The 15,938-nt window shown below is 40.3% G+C and overlaps 2 protein-coding genes across 2 annotated transcripts in view; one reads left to right on the top strand and one right to left on the bottom strand.

Moving 5' to 3' along the window:
• LOC119489983 (SPRY domain-containing protein 3-like) overlaps positions 1 to 5,840 on the bottom strand; it is a 59,888-nt gene extending 54,048 nt beyond the window's left edge. Inside the window, exons 1-3 of the mRNA XM_037773064.1 lie at positions 5,686 to 5,840; positions 2,995 to 3,122; positions 1,066 to 1,141 (exon numbers count right to left, since the gene is read on the bottom strand). Of these exons, the coding sequence (XP_037628992.1) occupies positions 1,066 to 1,141; positions 2,995 to 3,122 (204 nt within the window). The 5' untranslated portion in view covers positions 5,686 to 5,840. The remainder of the gene's footprint in view (positions 1 to 1,065; positions 1,142 to 2,994; positions 3,123 to 5,685) is intronic.
• Positions 5,841 to 9,120: 3,280 nt separating this feature from the next.
• On the top strand, positions 9,121 to 13,432 carry LOC119490437 (insulin-like growth factor-binding protein 5). The gene is made up of 4 exons (XM_037773815.1): positions 9,121 to 9,779; positions 10,663 to 10,697; positions 11,443 to 11,562; positions 11,878 to 13,432. The coding sequence occupies exons 1-4, from the start codon at positions 9,443 to 9,445 to the stop codon at positions 11,989 to 11,991; spliced, it is 606 nt and encodes a 201-aa protein (XP_037629743.1). The 5' UTR covers positions 9,121 to 9,442; the 3' UTR covers positions 11,992 to 13,432.
• Positions 13,433 to 15,938: the final 2,506 nt, after the last annotated feature.

Raw genomic sequence — 15,938 nt, 5'->3', positions numbered from 1 at the left:
TTGATGCACAAAAAACATCTTGGAGAGCGAAAGGTCAGGTCTTGCTACTCCGTTATAATAACAATGGCTGTATTCAAAACTGCATACTATACTAGTACGTACTGAAAATCTCCAGTATGCATTGGACCAGTCTACCTCGCCTACTGTATCCCATAATGGAAAGCGCTGGAACGGCACAGGCTATGGTCACAAGCATTGATATATATTTAGGGGTAATGTACAGCGAGTCAGTCATTGTTGTGAAAGAATCACCTTGAAGGGGATTCTTTCACAACAAATGACCCGTTCGCTGTACATTATCCCGCTTATTGCACCGCTACTTACTGAAGAAATCAATATTTTGACACAAAAACGGTCCGCCAGAGTCCGACATCAGAACTGCGCCCATAGCAACGGTCTGTTATACAGAAATTACAGACCGCAGAACGGCGTGATTGACCTATCGGAATCGAGTATTCAATACAGCCGTGTAATAAATATTTATATATATCTATGGTCACAACAGTGGCAATTTTATTTTTATTTTTCAAAGCTATTTCATCACTAAATTCACTTCTGAGAATTTTTTAGGCGTAGCTCGCTCAAGAGCCAGCCAGTGACGTTCACAGACCGACTACAGAGCAGCAGGCAGTGGCGAGGCAAAGAGCAGCCTCTGACGGGGCAGAGAGATACCTGCCAAGACAACATGACCCTTTTTAACATTACTTTAATATTTGTAGGGAGAGCAGTCCACTGTTTAGTTGCTGTAACTGAAAAAGCAGTTTGAGTAAATTTTGTCTAGAAATGTTTATATTTGCCATCTCGCATCATAGATGATCCTGTTTGTCTTACTTCACTATGAGCTGTTAGAATAAATTGTTTAAGGGGTGGTGGAGCTAAACCATGCAGTCTCTTATAGAGTAAACAAACACTGGTCATAAACAAAAACAAATCAAAGCTCAATACGTTGTATTTTTCGACAATATTGCAATAGAGGTACAATTTTGTTTCCTGAGGAACGCAGTATGCAGTAGGCAGTTTCGAATACAACCGCTGACTTACAGCATCACTATCAATGAGCCTTACCTCAAAGTAGCAATTTCCCTTTGATAAAGGATGGCCAGCCACATAGCAACCCACCTCTTCAGAGTTCCCTTGGTAACTAAAGGGAAGAAATTACAGGTTAACAATAGGTGACTTCTAATAGGTCCAAGTGCTGTATGCATAATCAAAAACACATCTCGAAGAACAACCTCATCTTTTCATCGAAGGACTGACTTTCAGTATAATCACATGCACCACACGTGCAACAGAAATGAGACTAAAATATGTACCCATTATTAACAGTTATAGGACAATTAAATGATTTAGAACTGCTCTTTAGCAGGAATGGTTAGAGGAGGATATACCAAATGACATGCACATGATGTCAACCAGCTTTATATAAGAAGGGAAGGGATGTTTTGTTAAGGAAGGGAAATGTAGAAGGACAAATACAGATGTTCCTGAGAACTACGGAAGCTTCTGAGGCTTTGTATCAGCAATGTCATGTGTTGAGTGTTTTACAGCAGCTAGATCAAATGCCAACATCTTTAGAATAAGGAACATTCACAGCTACAGAACTAAACTGTATGATATGTAGGTGCAGTATGTCTCTCTGAGGTTTACAGTCAAACAAGAAACTAAATTCAAACTGAACTACTTACAGAAACTTTTTTCTGTAGGGATAGCTTGGATGTTTTAGAAACATACTGTGCCTTTCATGCTACGCTGACCTAGAAACAAGCCGCCATTGACGCTGGTTCTGAGGTAAGCAGTAGACCTGTTTGGGTTTATTAATGTGAAAGTCAAAACAAATGTTAACACATACTATCTATGGCCCTCAAGCTGTCTGTCTTCCATCTTCTACCTCCGCTGTGAATCAGTGACATTAACACACTACTCTTTCCTCAAATACAAACATTAAAAGTTTTGAGACGGGTAGTACAAACTAGTAAAATCCTCTCATAGGCCAGATACCTCCTAGCTAGAAATGCACCGATCTGAACTGTCGTAGCAGCGCAGTTTACCTTCAGTAGATGATGATCGGCACGCACCCAGCTTGGAGAAGCAGACAGGAGTTACCACACGGAACCAAAACAATGTAATGCTGTAGAAAATCTTATTTTAGCCACCCAAGAGAAAGGCTCACCTAAAAAAAAAGTGTATGCTATTTAGAATATTTTCACAGTTTTACCTTGCCGTCAGACAGCCCTTTCCGACAGGGAACTGAAGCCATTGTATCCATTTATGCTCTCGCTAAAGCCACCAGACTCCATTGAAAAAAACTGTTACTTAACCTCACAGAACACGGGGGGTTGCTGGTCTACTGAAGTCACGCAATAACACTAATAAACTAACCGATCGAGGCAGCGGTAGACCAGCAACTCCTGTGTTCTGCGAGGTAAAGTTACTGTTTTGGTTGTGTTGGTTGCTTTGGCGATAGCATAGATAACGGTTTCAGTTCCCCATCTGAAACATAGACTGTATAGCTGTCTCAGGCAAGGTAAACCAGTGAAAATATTCTAAATATTGCGTACACCTGAACTGATATTGATTTTTTTAGGTGGGACTTTCTACATTGCTTTGCTTCCGTGCAGTAACTCCTGTCAGTGTCTCCAGCTGGGGGTGTGCCGACCGTCATCTACTATAGGTAATACACTGACTATTGATAAGTACCTCATACAACCCCACTTCAAATCACCCACACTATCCCTTTAAATGAATAACATAATAACGTAAGAATGGTTATAAAATAAGGAAACACTTCTTGCCAGGCAAAACCTACACAACATAGAAAATATTTTAAAATGTGTAATTAACCCAACGTAGCACACAAACGTTTTGCCACTCATTATAAAAAGGCTGCCAATGAGTAGGCAGAGAAACCAACACAATGTAACACAGAAGCATCTTTTGAGATAAATCCAAACCAACAAAGCTACATAAAACACTTCAGTTCAAGAACAGGCTGACCTGAGTGCGTCTCCATCCTTCTGCAACCTCATGTATCGTTCCTGTGCAGGGCGCCCGTCCCCAATATCTCTGATTCGACGCCTCAGATTCAGGAGGCATCTGTGGTGTAGTACGTTGATGTCATCCATCTGAATGAAGAAAATGGGACAGTGGGAGACATATTTAGTACATTACCACAAGTTCAGCAGTCTGTGTGCAATGTTTGCTGTCATGAGAGAAGGAAGACTCAGCAAGGAGGAAACTGAATGACAATACTAGAGCAACATGGTGGACATGGAGGAACCGCTCCCCATGTAGATATGAAGAGCTCATTCTAAGATAACGAAAAAACTAAAATTCTTAGTGTCAGGTGAATATCTACTAATGAAAACATGGTAACGAAAATTATATTTCATTTCAGCTAAAAGATCCCCTGAATTGCGATACAATGTTCCTTTAATACCTTGAATCTATGAATAATATTGTTATGAACTGATTTGTGATTTCTTACAGTTTCGGTTTATGTATGTTATATAGTTAACATGCTGTTTGTCAATATAACATAAAAAAACGATAAGAGGGGTTGATATAAGCTCACCTTCCACCTTGTCTAAACTTTACCCCTGTATCACTCAGCCATGAGGTATGTCACTAATTCTGGCTTCAGGACCCATCATTGTACCTTATACAGCATGGTAGGATGGTCATCTCTCACTCTGCGGAGGTAACAATACTGGTACATTTTAGTCTATAAGATCATCTCTGGCAAACTTCCGACTTACTTAAGCCGGAAGTTTGTAATTCTCCACAACAGTTATAATCTAAGGACACATAAATGGCTTCAGTTTAAAGTGCCTTCTATCAGTACAGAGGCTGGCAAAACAAGCCTGTTCCACTACGGTCCTTGGTCCTGGAAACGATCTGCAGGCCAAGCTTAAACTTGAGACCCTTATCTCTTTAAATGTTTTGAAACATAGAATAAAGGAAGCGGTCACTGCAAGCTGCAGTTGTTTCAATTAAATAGCAAACACATGACCAACATGCTGCATTGTTAATGCACTGTATAATGATGCAATGTATTTTGTCGTACCTATTGTTGCGGTCGTGATTCAATGCTGTCTTTATTTGTTGGATGCTGCTATTTGACCCTGTCTTGGCTAGGTCTCACTTGTAAAAGAGGTTTTAATCTCAATGTGACTTCCTAGTTAAATAAAGGTTACATATATATATATAATATGTGCCAATGAAACATATAACGCAGGTCCTTCCTTCCTGCAGCTGTCAGACTCCACAACCAGCACTGCTCCAGTAGACCACTTACACACCAAAAAACTGACAATAACCTGATATTTTCAGGTGGAATTTCATTCATTCATTCATTCATTCTCACTGGGAGCCAGGGCATTCAGCTGCTCTGCTCCCAGGTTATGGAACTCACTCCCCCCACACATCCGGCAGTCTGACAATATCACATCATTCAAATCCCTCCTCAAAACCCACCTGTTTAAACTGGCCTACTCTCTCTAGTACTCATCATCACCCATCCTATGTGTCTGTACAATTATGTCTCTGTCATGTCATGTTGTTTTTATATTGTTTTATCTGTCAATGTTTTAATTGATTTCTGTAAGGTGTCCTTGGGTGTCCAGAAAGGCTCCACTAAATAAAATGTATTATTATTATTATTATTATTATTATTATTACTGTGCAATATCATTTTCCACTTGTGGAATTTTGTTAATAGTCTGTTTATTGTCAATACTGTATATACTGCTCCTATTTGTATACTTCCTTCTATTTAAATGGTTCATATTTTGTTACTTTGTTTAGCTCTTTTTTTTACTGTGTTAGCTGATGCATCTTGTGTTTTGCACTATCCCCTTTGCTGCTGTACACTGCAAATTTCCCCACTGCGGGACTAATAAAGGAATATCTTATCTTATCTTACCTAAAATAGAATATAACACACAAGAGTAAAAGCTGTAGTGCAGTATATAAGATCATTATCTGGTTTAATAAAAGGCAGCAGCAAACAGGAAATCTTAAGCTTTGATTTAAAATAACTCAGAGTTGGAGTTGGTCCTGCAGGTTTCTGGGAGTTTGTTCCAGATATTTAGTGCATAAAAACTGAACGCTGCTTCTTCTGCATGTTTAGTTGTGACTCTGGGGACACTAAGCAGACCTGATCCAGATGACCTGAGAGGTCTGGATGGTTCAGAACATAGCAGAAGATCAGAAATATAGATTCAGATATTTCCCCCCCATGATTCAAATAAAATAAATCAATCCAATATTAAAACAAACAAAAGAGAAAACGTCACACTGCCGCAGCGAGGTGGTGGGCGTGCCAATGTTTACATCTGAGCTGCCAAGCTCTGCTAGCCAGAAACCTGATGCTAACGATGAAGCTAACTTCAGTTAATCTAGCAATGTTCGGGCAGTTAACTGACAATTGTCATTTAATAACTTAGTATTACTTAAAGGACATTTAATAAAGATAATTATCTATTCGTCAGCTTAGTGACAAGGGGGGTTAATTTAGTGTCAAAGCTAAACATGGGTTAGCAACATTAGCAGCTATTGTGTTAGCTCTTAGCTCTGTAGCTGAGGTTCTCGGTGTTTTACAGCAAAGAGGATGATTATCTCTCTAAAAGAGGAGCACAGAACAAGGATTTATTAAAAGGTATCGTTATCGATGAGTCAATCGCTTACCTGTTCTCTAGGCGGCTGATACGACAGATCAGCTCTCCATAGCTCCTCATAAACAACAACAACTTTAGAAACTAGAGCTCGGCGCTTCCTAGTGACCTCACACCCTCGTTCTGAGACAGCCAATCATTGGTCGTTTCTAGAAGGGGAACCAGCAAATTGGGGAAACTCTCGCGAGATTATTAAGGTTAGGCATTGATCTCGAATACGTGTTTTTTATTTTTTTTTCTTCAATATTATATTTATTGCTTTTTTGTTCATTTTGAAACAACAGAACAAACATTCACAAACGTCCCCAATAATAACACTCTCGGTACAAAGAAACTTCATAAACCTAATATTAATAAAAATATAAACCAGTATAGATACAGGAAAAACATATATACAAAAAATAGATATATAAGTAAAAAGAATATACACAAGTAAAAGAAATAAAATTAAAACAATAAAATCTATTTATATATACATATATATACTGTATACATATATACATACATGCACATATACGCACACGCAGTATATACACATTCAAAAACACATATACATATAATCAATTAAAAAAAATCAGTATACAATTCAGTCATCATCCTATTCTATCCCCCTATTCACAATCGTCCTGCTCCAGTAATGATACAAATTACAAGCTACCTTGGAGAGACGGTGGTATCACCAATCCTTATCCGATCACTGGGATCTATAGTCAGGACGTTCATTAAATGTATGAACGGTTTCCACATCAGATCTTGAATAGTTAAGGTTAGGCATTGACCTCAAAACAGTTAAGTTTAGGCATTGACCGAGAATATTTAAGGTTAGGATATGTCGTCACGGCAGCAAGTCTCGCGAGAACTTTTGCAAGTTTTTCGCAGATCTCAGATCAGATTTCGCAATTTGCGGGTTACCTTCTAGACACGCCCGCCAATAGCATCGAGTCCTAAGAAATGGTGACGAGCTAAAAAACATACTCTGCTACAAGTAAGTTTTAAAAAGTCTTAGCATCAAAAGTAAATACTCATTATGCAGAATGGCTCATTTCAGCATCATATATTATAATCACTGGATTCTAATTAGTGATGCATTCATGTGTAATGTTGAAGCTGGTAAAGGTGGAGCTAATTGTTATTACTTTATATACTGCTGGGTGGCTTAATCTATAATAATACATCATCATTTATTAGTTATATTTTGTATAAATAATCTCAATCTGCAAAACTCCAAGATGTAGTGGAGTTAATAGTACAATATTTGCCTCCAAGATATAGTGTATATAATAGCATAAGATGGAAATACTCAAGTAAAGTACAAGTACCTCGAAATTGTATTTAAGTACAGTACTTGAGTATGTACTTATAGTGACATTCCACCACTGGTTTCATGATCCTAAACTGAAATGTTGACAGTTTAACAGAAGGTCAGGGGGATACATCCCAACAGGGCAGAGCAGCGTCCCACCACAGGGTTTTGTGTGGATTCTGGTTGCTATGTTGAAGTGGCAGCAGAGGGACTCTCTGAGCCAGCTGGGATAGACCTGAGCCGGGGAGGCAGAGAGGAGGAAAAATGAATAACCCAAGGGCAGTGTGGAAAAGAGGGCCCCCGTTGGTCTGGCGTGTGTCTTGGAACATTCTCCTGATATGTGGAAACAGAGCTGATGGGAACACAAGACGGCAGGTGATTTCTGCCCTCCTTGCCAAGATTAATCAGAACAACAGGCTGCTGATGGCAAGGCAGATTGGCCTCATGTAGTCCCGCATTCCAGTGGGAAGCACAGCTTACTGGGTATGTCTGTATGTGTGCTAATATCTGCACTACTACTGCTGGAGCAAATGACCCAGTGCCAGGCAAACTCCACACAGCACATTTAGTGTGTGTGCACATACATGTCCTGTTTATTTTAAGGGCACCATTACAAGTCAGCATTGTTATATTGATATCCAAATTCTGTCATTTCTTTGGCGTCATGTTCATGTTGCATCTGTCCACAGAGCGCCACAGAGCAGCAAAGCAATGTCAGATAACACAGGAGACAATGAGACTCCAGATAAGAGAGGAATTCCTCAACACTCTACCAATGATCTTCATGTGCAGATCCTTGACTTTGCTTTCAATTTCATATATTCTTGCAGTGCCATAATGTGCTGTGTGGATAATAGAGCATCAATACGCAGTGGCAAAAGTAGAACAATTAATAAAATACTTTGCTCAAATATAATTAAATTGTATTGTGGTTATAACAGAAGACTTAGCTCACATAAAAGTACAGACTTTATAAACTACTCAGAACTGGAGGTTGGAGAATACTTCTGAAGTATTTTAACTGCGGTAGTTGCAAAGTTGGTAAAAGAATAGTAAAATATGTATATTTGAGTATAACATCATCATTTATACACAACAAATAACCTGTTTTTATTCCTCAGAATACCTCGCAGAACAGCGCAGACATGACGGATCAAGTGTTGTGTGTTGAGTAGATGTTCAGTAGTGATCTTTTGAAGATGGCACCCGGGTAGAAAATCCTAACTGGCTGAGTGGAGCGATGGATTGCATTATTAGCAGTTTGGCTCGGGTTGGTCGATGTGCATTCCTGCAAAAGTGAGCCCTCCTCCTCCTCCTCCTCCTAATTATCCAGATGATTACTCTTCCAATTCAAACAACTGGTGAGCAAAATCCTTCACTGCCCTCACACTTCAACATGTTATATAGTCCATAAAGTCAGTTAATATCTGATAGCTGCTGAAAGATAACCTAGAAGTTTATTAAAGGCTTCTTGTGGAGGCATTACAAATCTGACTCAGCAGTGATTTGATTTTGCTGAGGCACAGTTTCAGTTAGTGTATGCTCCACAAGTATTTCCCGTTGGGTTTATTTTGCATACAGCTCATGAATTCAACATGCTCAAAACTTGTTGTGTGTCTGTAATTTGACAAAAAAGCTGTCGATATTTGTCCTGGAAATATTCTGAATCCAAGCGAGAAGGAATCACACAGCTGTGCGTTTATTGTCGCAAATGGCATTGCAGTGGCGAGGCTGATGGAGGCACATATACATTTGTATTTGTTACCATGGCAAATGTTATTCCAGAAAGGTCTCTGACACTGGAAAGAAAGTGCAAAAAGCCGGACGTGACTGCTACTGTTTAAGCATTTGTGTAATGTTGAGCATGAGAAGAAGGGTTGGATGTATGTGTGAGTATATAACAGGAAAGGGTGGAGAGATTTTGATAATTTCTGAAAGGAACATAATCCACCCCCCACTTGCTCTGTCCCTCCCTGCTACCTCCCTCCCTCCCTCTCTCTCTCTCTCTCTCTCTCTCTCTCTCTCTCTCTCTCTCTCTCTCTGAGTCCCAGCCCCTGAAGGTGTCATAACTGCTCTCTCTCTCTCTCTCTCTCTCTCTCTCTCTCTCTCTCTCTCTCTCTCTCTCTCTCTCTCTCTCACTCACTCACTCTCTATCACCGCCTTTCAGATCTTTAAAAGCTGGTGCTTTGCTGTGTCTCTCTCGATCTCCATTTGTCTCCTCTGGCACTGCAGGGGACTCAACCGGCAAAGCACCAAGGAGAGCTACTGTATAGAAACGGGAAGAAGACTGAGGAAAGGGGAGAGAAAGGGAAAGAGAGAGAGAGAGAGAGAGAGAGAGAGTGAGAGAGAGAGTGAGAGAGAGAGAGAGAGAAAGAGAGAGAGAGAGAAATATATATCCAGAAATAGCATCAGCCACATTTAACTGACAGAGAGTGACAGAGTGGAGAACCTGAGACCTGGACAGAAAATGCCTATCCTTTCTAACTTAACAACCGTTGTTTTGTTGCTGATTGCACACTGCGGATCATGGACCGGGGCAAACCGCTTGGGCCCCTTCAAGGTCTGTCCCTCCTGCAGGGATCCACTGGGGGCAGGTCGGCCCCCCAGGGACCATAATGTTGCCGGTAGCACGTCAGTGTTGGCCCAGGGAGAGCCCTGTGGTGTGTACACCCTGAGCTGTGCCAAGGGGCTCCGCTGTGTTCCCCCACCAAGGGAGCACAGCCCCCTCCAGGCTCTGTTGCAGGGAAGGGGCATTTGCGCCAAGCACAGCAGGACTAGTCCCACTGAGAGGCCCCACCCCACAGGTAAGATACTGTACACACACACACACACACACACACACGTGCATGATATCACGTATGCATGCACCTAGATGCACACATGCATGGAGATTGCAGGTACAGCTATTGCAGTGCAGTGCCATATCCGCCACACATTTACCTCCTGTATTGCTGTGAATTGCATGTGATGCTGTGTCACTCACCAACAAAAAAGAAAGGCCAATTAGTGTGTGACATTTAAGCCTGGATGCATTTGTGTGCACCACAGATGAATTTGCAGACCTCAAGCATCCAATACTGCTCAGCAGTGCCTCTGGAGTCACTGTGATAAAAAATGTAATTTGTCATTATTGTAAAAGGGCTGTGATTTGTTTATAAGAAATTATGGCAGATCACATAAAACAAGGAGCTTTTATTTAGTCTCTGGGTGTTGCAACAGTGTATAAATGAAGATGCATATCCCTGCGTTTATACGATTTGTATAGCGTTCTATATTTCATCCATTTGAATGACAGGGTGCATGACAATGATCTGTTCTACAAGTCAGCCTCTCTGTAGAGAAATCAGAATGGATGTGAAACTGTCACAGAGTCACCTACATCCTGATCAAGCTGCTTTTTATTGCAGTGATCTCCATCTACTGTTCAAACTGGGATACTGCGATGAACTATCTGAAAAGGAAACATACTGATGGAAATTAGGTCTCTCATTGAATGACCAACCCAGATATAGATCCCATCTGCTCAGTAATGTCTTGTGCAAAAAAAAAAAGATGCAAAGATAGATGTCTAAATATTATATATATGCAGCCCATATTGTAAAATGTGACATTGGATGTGGTTTGATGTTAACGGCTGCAATGGTTTTTAATGTCACATTCTCATGCCGGTGTGTCGTTTCCTCTCAGGTCCCCATCCCTCACACAGTGGTGACATTGAAAAAGTAAGTTCATGCTCTTTATTTACAGTCTTTAATGAGTGAAGCAGACGGAGCGTGAGCAAAAAACGGAGATGTATAAAGCATTTTATATAACAAGATTGCGTTAATGCACATCATATGTGATGGAGAGGGCTGTACATCGAGCTGCGTTATGTTATAGAGAGTTATTGCCATAGATTCTCTGCTGTTTGGGGTGTTGCAGTGGCATGTACACACACTGCCCTGAAGCCATGCATTATGGTGCATGATGTGTGTGCTGCTATGCGGCAGAACTAATTGAGCATGATGTGAATCAGGAAAGTTTCAAGTCGGCCGCAGACGCCACAGATTTCTCACTTTGCGAGCTGCAGCGTTTGGACTAATATGTATATCATCATGGGAACAACAATACTCACATAATTGATGAAGATGACACAGATTAATTTCACAAAGTGACACAAAAAAACGCACAGTCACTTCAAACCATTCAGTGACCTGAAAAGCTAAAGCATTGTGTAACAATATGGTTATATAATGTTATACAATATGTGACATCTGATATAAATATACATATTCCCTGCTTCTGGCTCTAATGCTGCATCACTGTGGCGAATCCTTTGTGATTCACATCGACATGTGTTGTGATCAAAGAGGATTTCTGCCAACACAATCACCTGAGGGGGAGATAGCAGCTTGCCACTGCCACTCTTTAGATGAAGACAGGTCCTCTGGTGATGTTTGAATTCACACTCTGCATTGCTGTTTTCAGGCACCCTGCCGCAAGCTGCTCAATAGTGTCCTGAGGGGTCTCGAGCTGACAATCTTCCAGTCTGACCGTGACATCTATATACCCAACTGTGACACCCGTGGCTTCTACAGAAAAAAGCAGGTAACTGAAACATCATGATGGGAACTTTTCTGTGATGTGAAAATGTGTCTTTGCTGCACTCCACTGCAGCTTTCTGTTCGGTGCATCCACAGATTTGTCTGTGACCATATGGGGCTGAGAATAACTGACACTTCTCTCTCTCTCTCTCTCTCTCTCTGAGCCTCTCAGCTGTGAGCTCAGAGAATCAGTACTGCGCTATGATGACATATCATTTTCTCTCTCTTCCTCTCTCACCACCTTTCCCCCACTCTCCCACTCAATCTCCGCCCTCCTTCCATTTCAAAATCTCCCTCTCTGTCTCTTAATGTCACACAGTGCCGCTCCTCCAAGGGCATGCAGCGTGGCCACTGCTGGTGCGTGGATGAACTCGGCACGCCCGTGCCATCACGTGCCAGCGAAGATGGTACTTTACCGTGCGATGGGGAGTGAGGGATGGGTCTGTCCTATTGCTCTGAGCCTGGAGGAAGAAGGTGGAGGAGGAGGAGGAGGAAGAGGTGGTGGTGGAGGAGCAGGAGCACAGGGAGAGGGGGTGGCTTTAGCATGTGCTAGACACTGCCTGGACAGGAGGTAGCAGGGATAAACCACTTCCTATGGAAAATACACACCAGTTAACATTCATGTCCTCTCTAGAAGCAAGACACACACACTCTCACAGTCCAGCAGCAGCAACAATAACATCTGCCTGAATGTTCAACAGTTGCAGCAACGTCCTCTGCGTCGTCTGGCGACATGCTGCATGCTCACATTAATGCTCTGTGAACTGCCTCAGTGATCCAAGCGGTATTACTCCGAATGATCTCTATATTCCCTGGCTCTTGTCCTGGCTTTCTGGTAGATTTTTATTTTACTTTTTACTTTAGGATAGCTGACACTGCCTGTGTTTGTTCTGATCTCAGTGGGCTGATATACTGTTAACGCAGGTGATGTGACACAAATGTTTGAAAAATGTGTCTCCCTCACCGTCCTCTCTCCCTCTCTCCAAAGATACACTGATATCAACATACCTAATTGACAGAATATTTCTTTTCTATTAATTTATTTTTGAGTATGTGTTTCCATCAAGTACTGCTTGAATCTTACAGTATCTTATATATATGTCAAGTCAGAAAAAAATAGTCATACGAATATGATCCTGGATGCTTCTGTTCATTTTATTTGTCAAAATGGCGTTCTGACTGCTTATTAGTTGATTGTTTGTACATATGTTGGATTTTTGTGGTCGACTGTGTGTTCTGAAGTGGCAGACAAAAAGCTTACGGCTGTTACCCTTTTCAAAAAGTTGTAAGGCATATTTTTATACACGTCAATATAATATTTTATATATGAATTGTTGGTTTATTTAATGAACTACAGTACAATGCCATGTATTTTTATATTGTCAGCAGTTTCTTATTTAAAGACAGAGATTATTTTATTTCATGTTAGGGGAAGTGTTGTGCTTTAAAGGCACCTTTATGGCAAAACTCATCACATTCATCAGAGCTCTATTCAACTGCTGCACATCTTATGGTTATATCTCATGTTTTTAATTTCCTTTTTATTTATGCTTTGTTTATTTGAGAATCGAGAATGTCCATGTTACTATTATGTTTTATTTTTGGCACATCATACTACAAATTCTGATTTCAGTAGAGGAAAAAATGATCAAATTTGTTTATTTGTTATGTCTTTCCCAAGTCCTTGCAAAAGTCATGAAATGGTGTGCTATTAAAGTGTGATTAGAATTTATCTATTTCTGAACAATCTTGTTGTGCCAATGTGTGTGCCGTGATGATAGGTCCATGCACAAAGGACCTGTAAGATTTGCAAATATGAAAATAAAACATAATGATAATAAAAATGGAGAAGAATTAAACATATATTAATATAACGACGGCTGTTGGGTGTGTTCTTTTTAGGTATTTGTGATGAATTTGAATGATGCTGCTTTTGATGATGATGATGATGATGATAAGGAGACAAAGATGAGAATAATGATTATGATGATGATGATGTGAGATTTCTTAAAATTACCCTTATTTTACCAGGAAATCATCATTGAGTGTTTCAAGACAGGCAGCACACACAAACACAAACAACAGAAGTTAGATAACCAGTGGTGGAAAATAACTAAGTACATTTATAGGCTACTGTGCTTAAGTACAACTTTGAGGTTGTTGTAGCCTACTTTCATTTTATGCTATCTCTACTGTACTACAGGAAATATTGTACTACTGTACCACTACTTTTATTTAACAGCAACAGACTTACTTTACAAATTTATATTTTACCTATAAAACATATGATCATCTTATAAAACATGATAAATAGCTGTAGATCAAACTGAGCAACAGTTTATACAATAGACTTCCACATTTAAATGCTGCCTAAATGTTAATGTATCGGTAATTATACTATTAATAATTATAATAATAGATGGGATACTTTAAAAGTGCTAAATTTGATAGCCAGAGCATTAATATAGCAGCAAACAACTATTGTCTATGTCAAAATATAGAGGAGTAATGTCTACCTGAGCAGAGAACGAAGTCACCGCCAGGCCGGCCTCACATGATTTTAGTGCATGTGAGCATGCCCCATGGCCGCCGCTCCACCCTGCTCTCATACGTTACAGCTGATAACGTCACCCTTCAGTTCCCCCTGTGGTAAACAATGTTAGCTCCGTCAGCAATTGCGTCGTTGTTTGCACTGCTCGCCGTCGCCATGTTGAGAGCCATTGAGAGGCAATAGAAATGCTCCCAATCCCGTACAGCACCTTTAAACCATAAAAGGAGTCACTATGCATTATGGGTATTTCTACTTTTGGTACTTAAGTACATTTTGCCAATAATACTTACAATAATACTTTGACAATAATACTTACTTTTACTTAAGTAAGATTTTGAATGCAGGACTTTTTTTTGTAATGATGTATTTTTACAGGCTAACACTAGCATATGATAATGCTAACATGCTGATTTTAGCATGTGTAATATTTAGGCTACTGGACCCAAGCCAGCAGGAAGAGCGCCAGGCTTTCACGCAAAAGCCAAATGGTGGAATTACAACTTCTGTGTCCGTCACGTGATGCCATTGGGCCCAAAAATACTTTTTCCCATAGACTTACATTGGGAAAGAGAAGTCTGTAAATCCGTGTTTTTGTTTTTTTTTATTAGGTAAATCAACTTCCCAGCATGAACACTTGAATAACCCTTATTATTATTATTATTAAATGCACTAATAGCTGAAACCAGAGTTATTTTTCTTCCTCCGTTCATGTGAATGAGACCCAGACCGAGGCTGGAGCGAGGAATGAATGCAAAATCATCCAAATATTTAGCCATGACATTGAAAATCTATTAGATAACACTAAGCTACATTTTCTGTACTCCAACACAACACACTCTGCCCGGCTGGAGCTCGCGTTTCCACCATGGACGTAAATGACAGTGCGAGCTTGTCCAAATAGCACCATATTGTAGCCCGTGAGCAGCCGCCATCTAAAGCGTTCTCCCTCAATACTGGACCAATTTAAGATAATATTGGTTGAAAAATAGCGAAGTCACCCTTTAAAGGATAGTCATTTTCTGTCCAGGCCTCAGAGAAGCTGCAGAATATGGAGCCTAAATGAAAGAGAGTCATCTAGAATAAATATTTATAAGAAGAAGCGTGCTCCATCGGTCTGCCAGGATGGCTGAAGTGTGACACTAAATCAGTTGTGTAACTCATTAAGACTTCTGCACAGTCACTCCTGAAGCCTTGGGTGCTGCACTGAGGGTCCCTCTGAATCATCACAAACAGGTTACTGTGTTTTACTGATTCAGTTTGAGGCTTTATGCTCGTATGCACTGAGAATCCCCTCTGCAGTGAAACAGAAATTACACATTAGAGCACATTAGAGTCATGCTGCTTTTCTGCCATTACAAGGCACATAAAGGATGGTTTTTCTCCTGCTTCGCAACACAGAGACCAGATACATGCCTGTTTCCAAGGTAACAGCATAGAATATCCCATTTGTTCATGCGTAATATGAAATGAGGGCCTTGCAGAAAACGAAGGAGGAAACATGATCCTTTGTAGAATCACACCACCACACGTCCTACTTCTCTATCTAGGGTGGTTTGCTATTCTTGGAGATTATTTTCTGTGCATTGAGCATGAGATAAAGCCAGCGATACGTCTGTCAAGCACAATACATCCACCTACTATTCTGTATACAATTGTACAGTTATCATGTAAAGACACATTTCTATTCCAAAATGAAACATTTATGCGTGCAGATAGATTGGAGAGACTCAATTATCTGGGTCAAAGTTTTGAAAATGTCCAGATGTTAAAGCTAATGTTTGGGAGAAACTGATGAAAATATTTCTATAACACATTCTTTACATTGTTCT

Source organism: Sebastes umbrosus, chromosome 6, assembly GCF_015220745.1.
Source record: "Sebastes umbrosus isolate fSebUmb1 chromosome 6, fSebUmb1.pri, whole genome shotgun sequence".
In the NCBI taxonomy this organism is placed as follows: Eukaryota; Metazoa; Chordata; class Actinopteri; order Perciformes; family Sebastidae; genus Sebastes; species Sebastes umbrosus.
This window is presented reverse-complemented; position numbering and strand designations above follow the sequence as displayed.

Bases quoted from the DNA above. Each gene is read 5' to 3' on its own strand.
- LOC119490437 (XM_037773815.1), top strand. From the start codon at position 9,443: ATGCCTATCCTTTCTAACTTAACAACCGTTGTTTTGTTGCTGATTGCA. The intron at 9,780-10,662 runs GTAAGATACTGT...GTTTCCTCTCAG, and splicing joins TGAGAGGCCCCACCCCACAG to GTCCCCATCCCTCACACAGT. The intron at 11,563-11,877 runs GTAACTGAAACA...AATGTCACACAG, and splicing joins GCTTCTACAGAAAAAAGCAG to TGCCGCTCCTCCAAGGGCAT.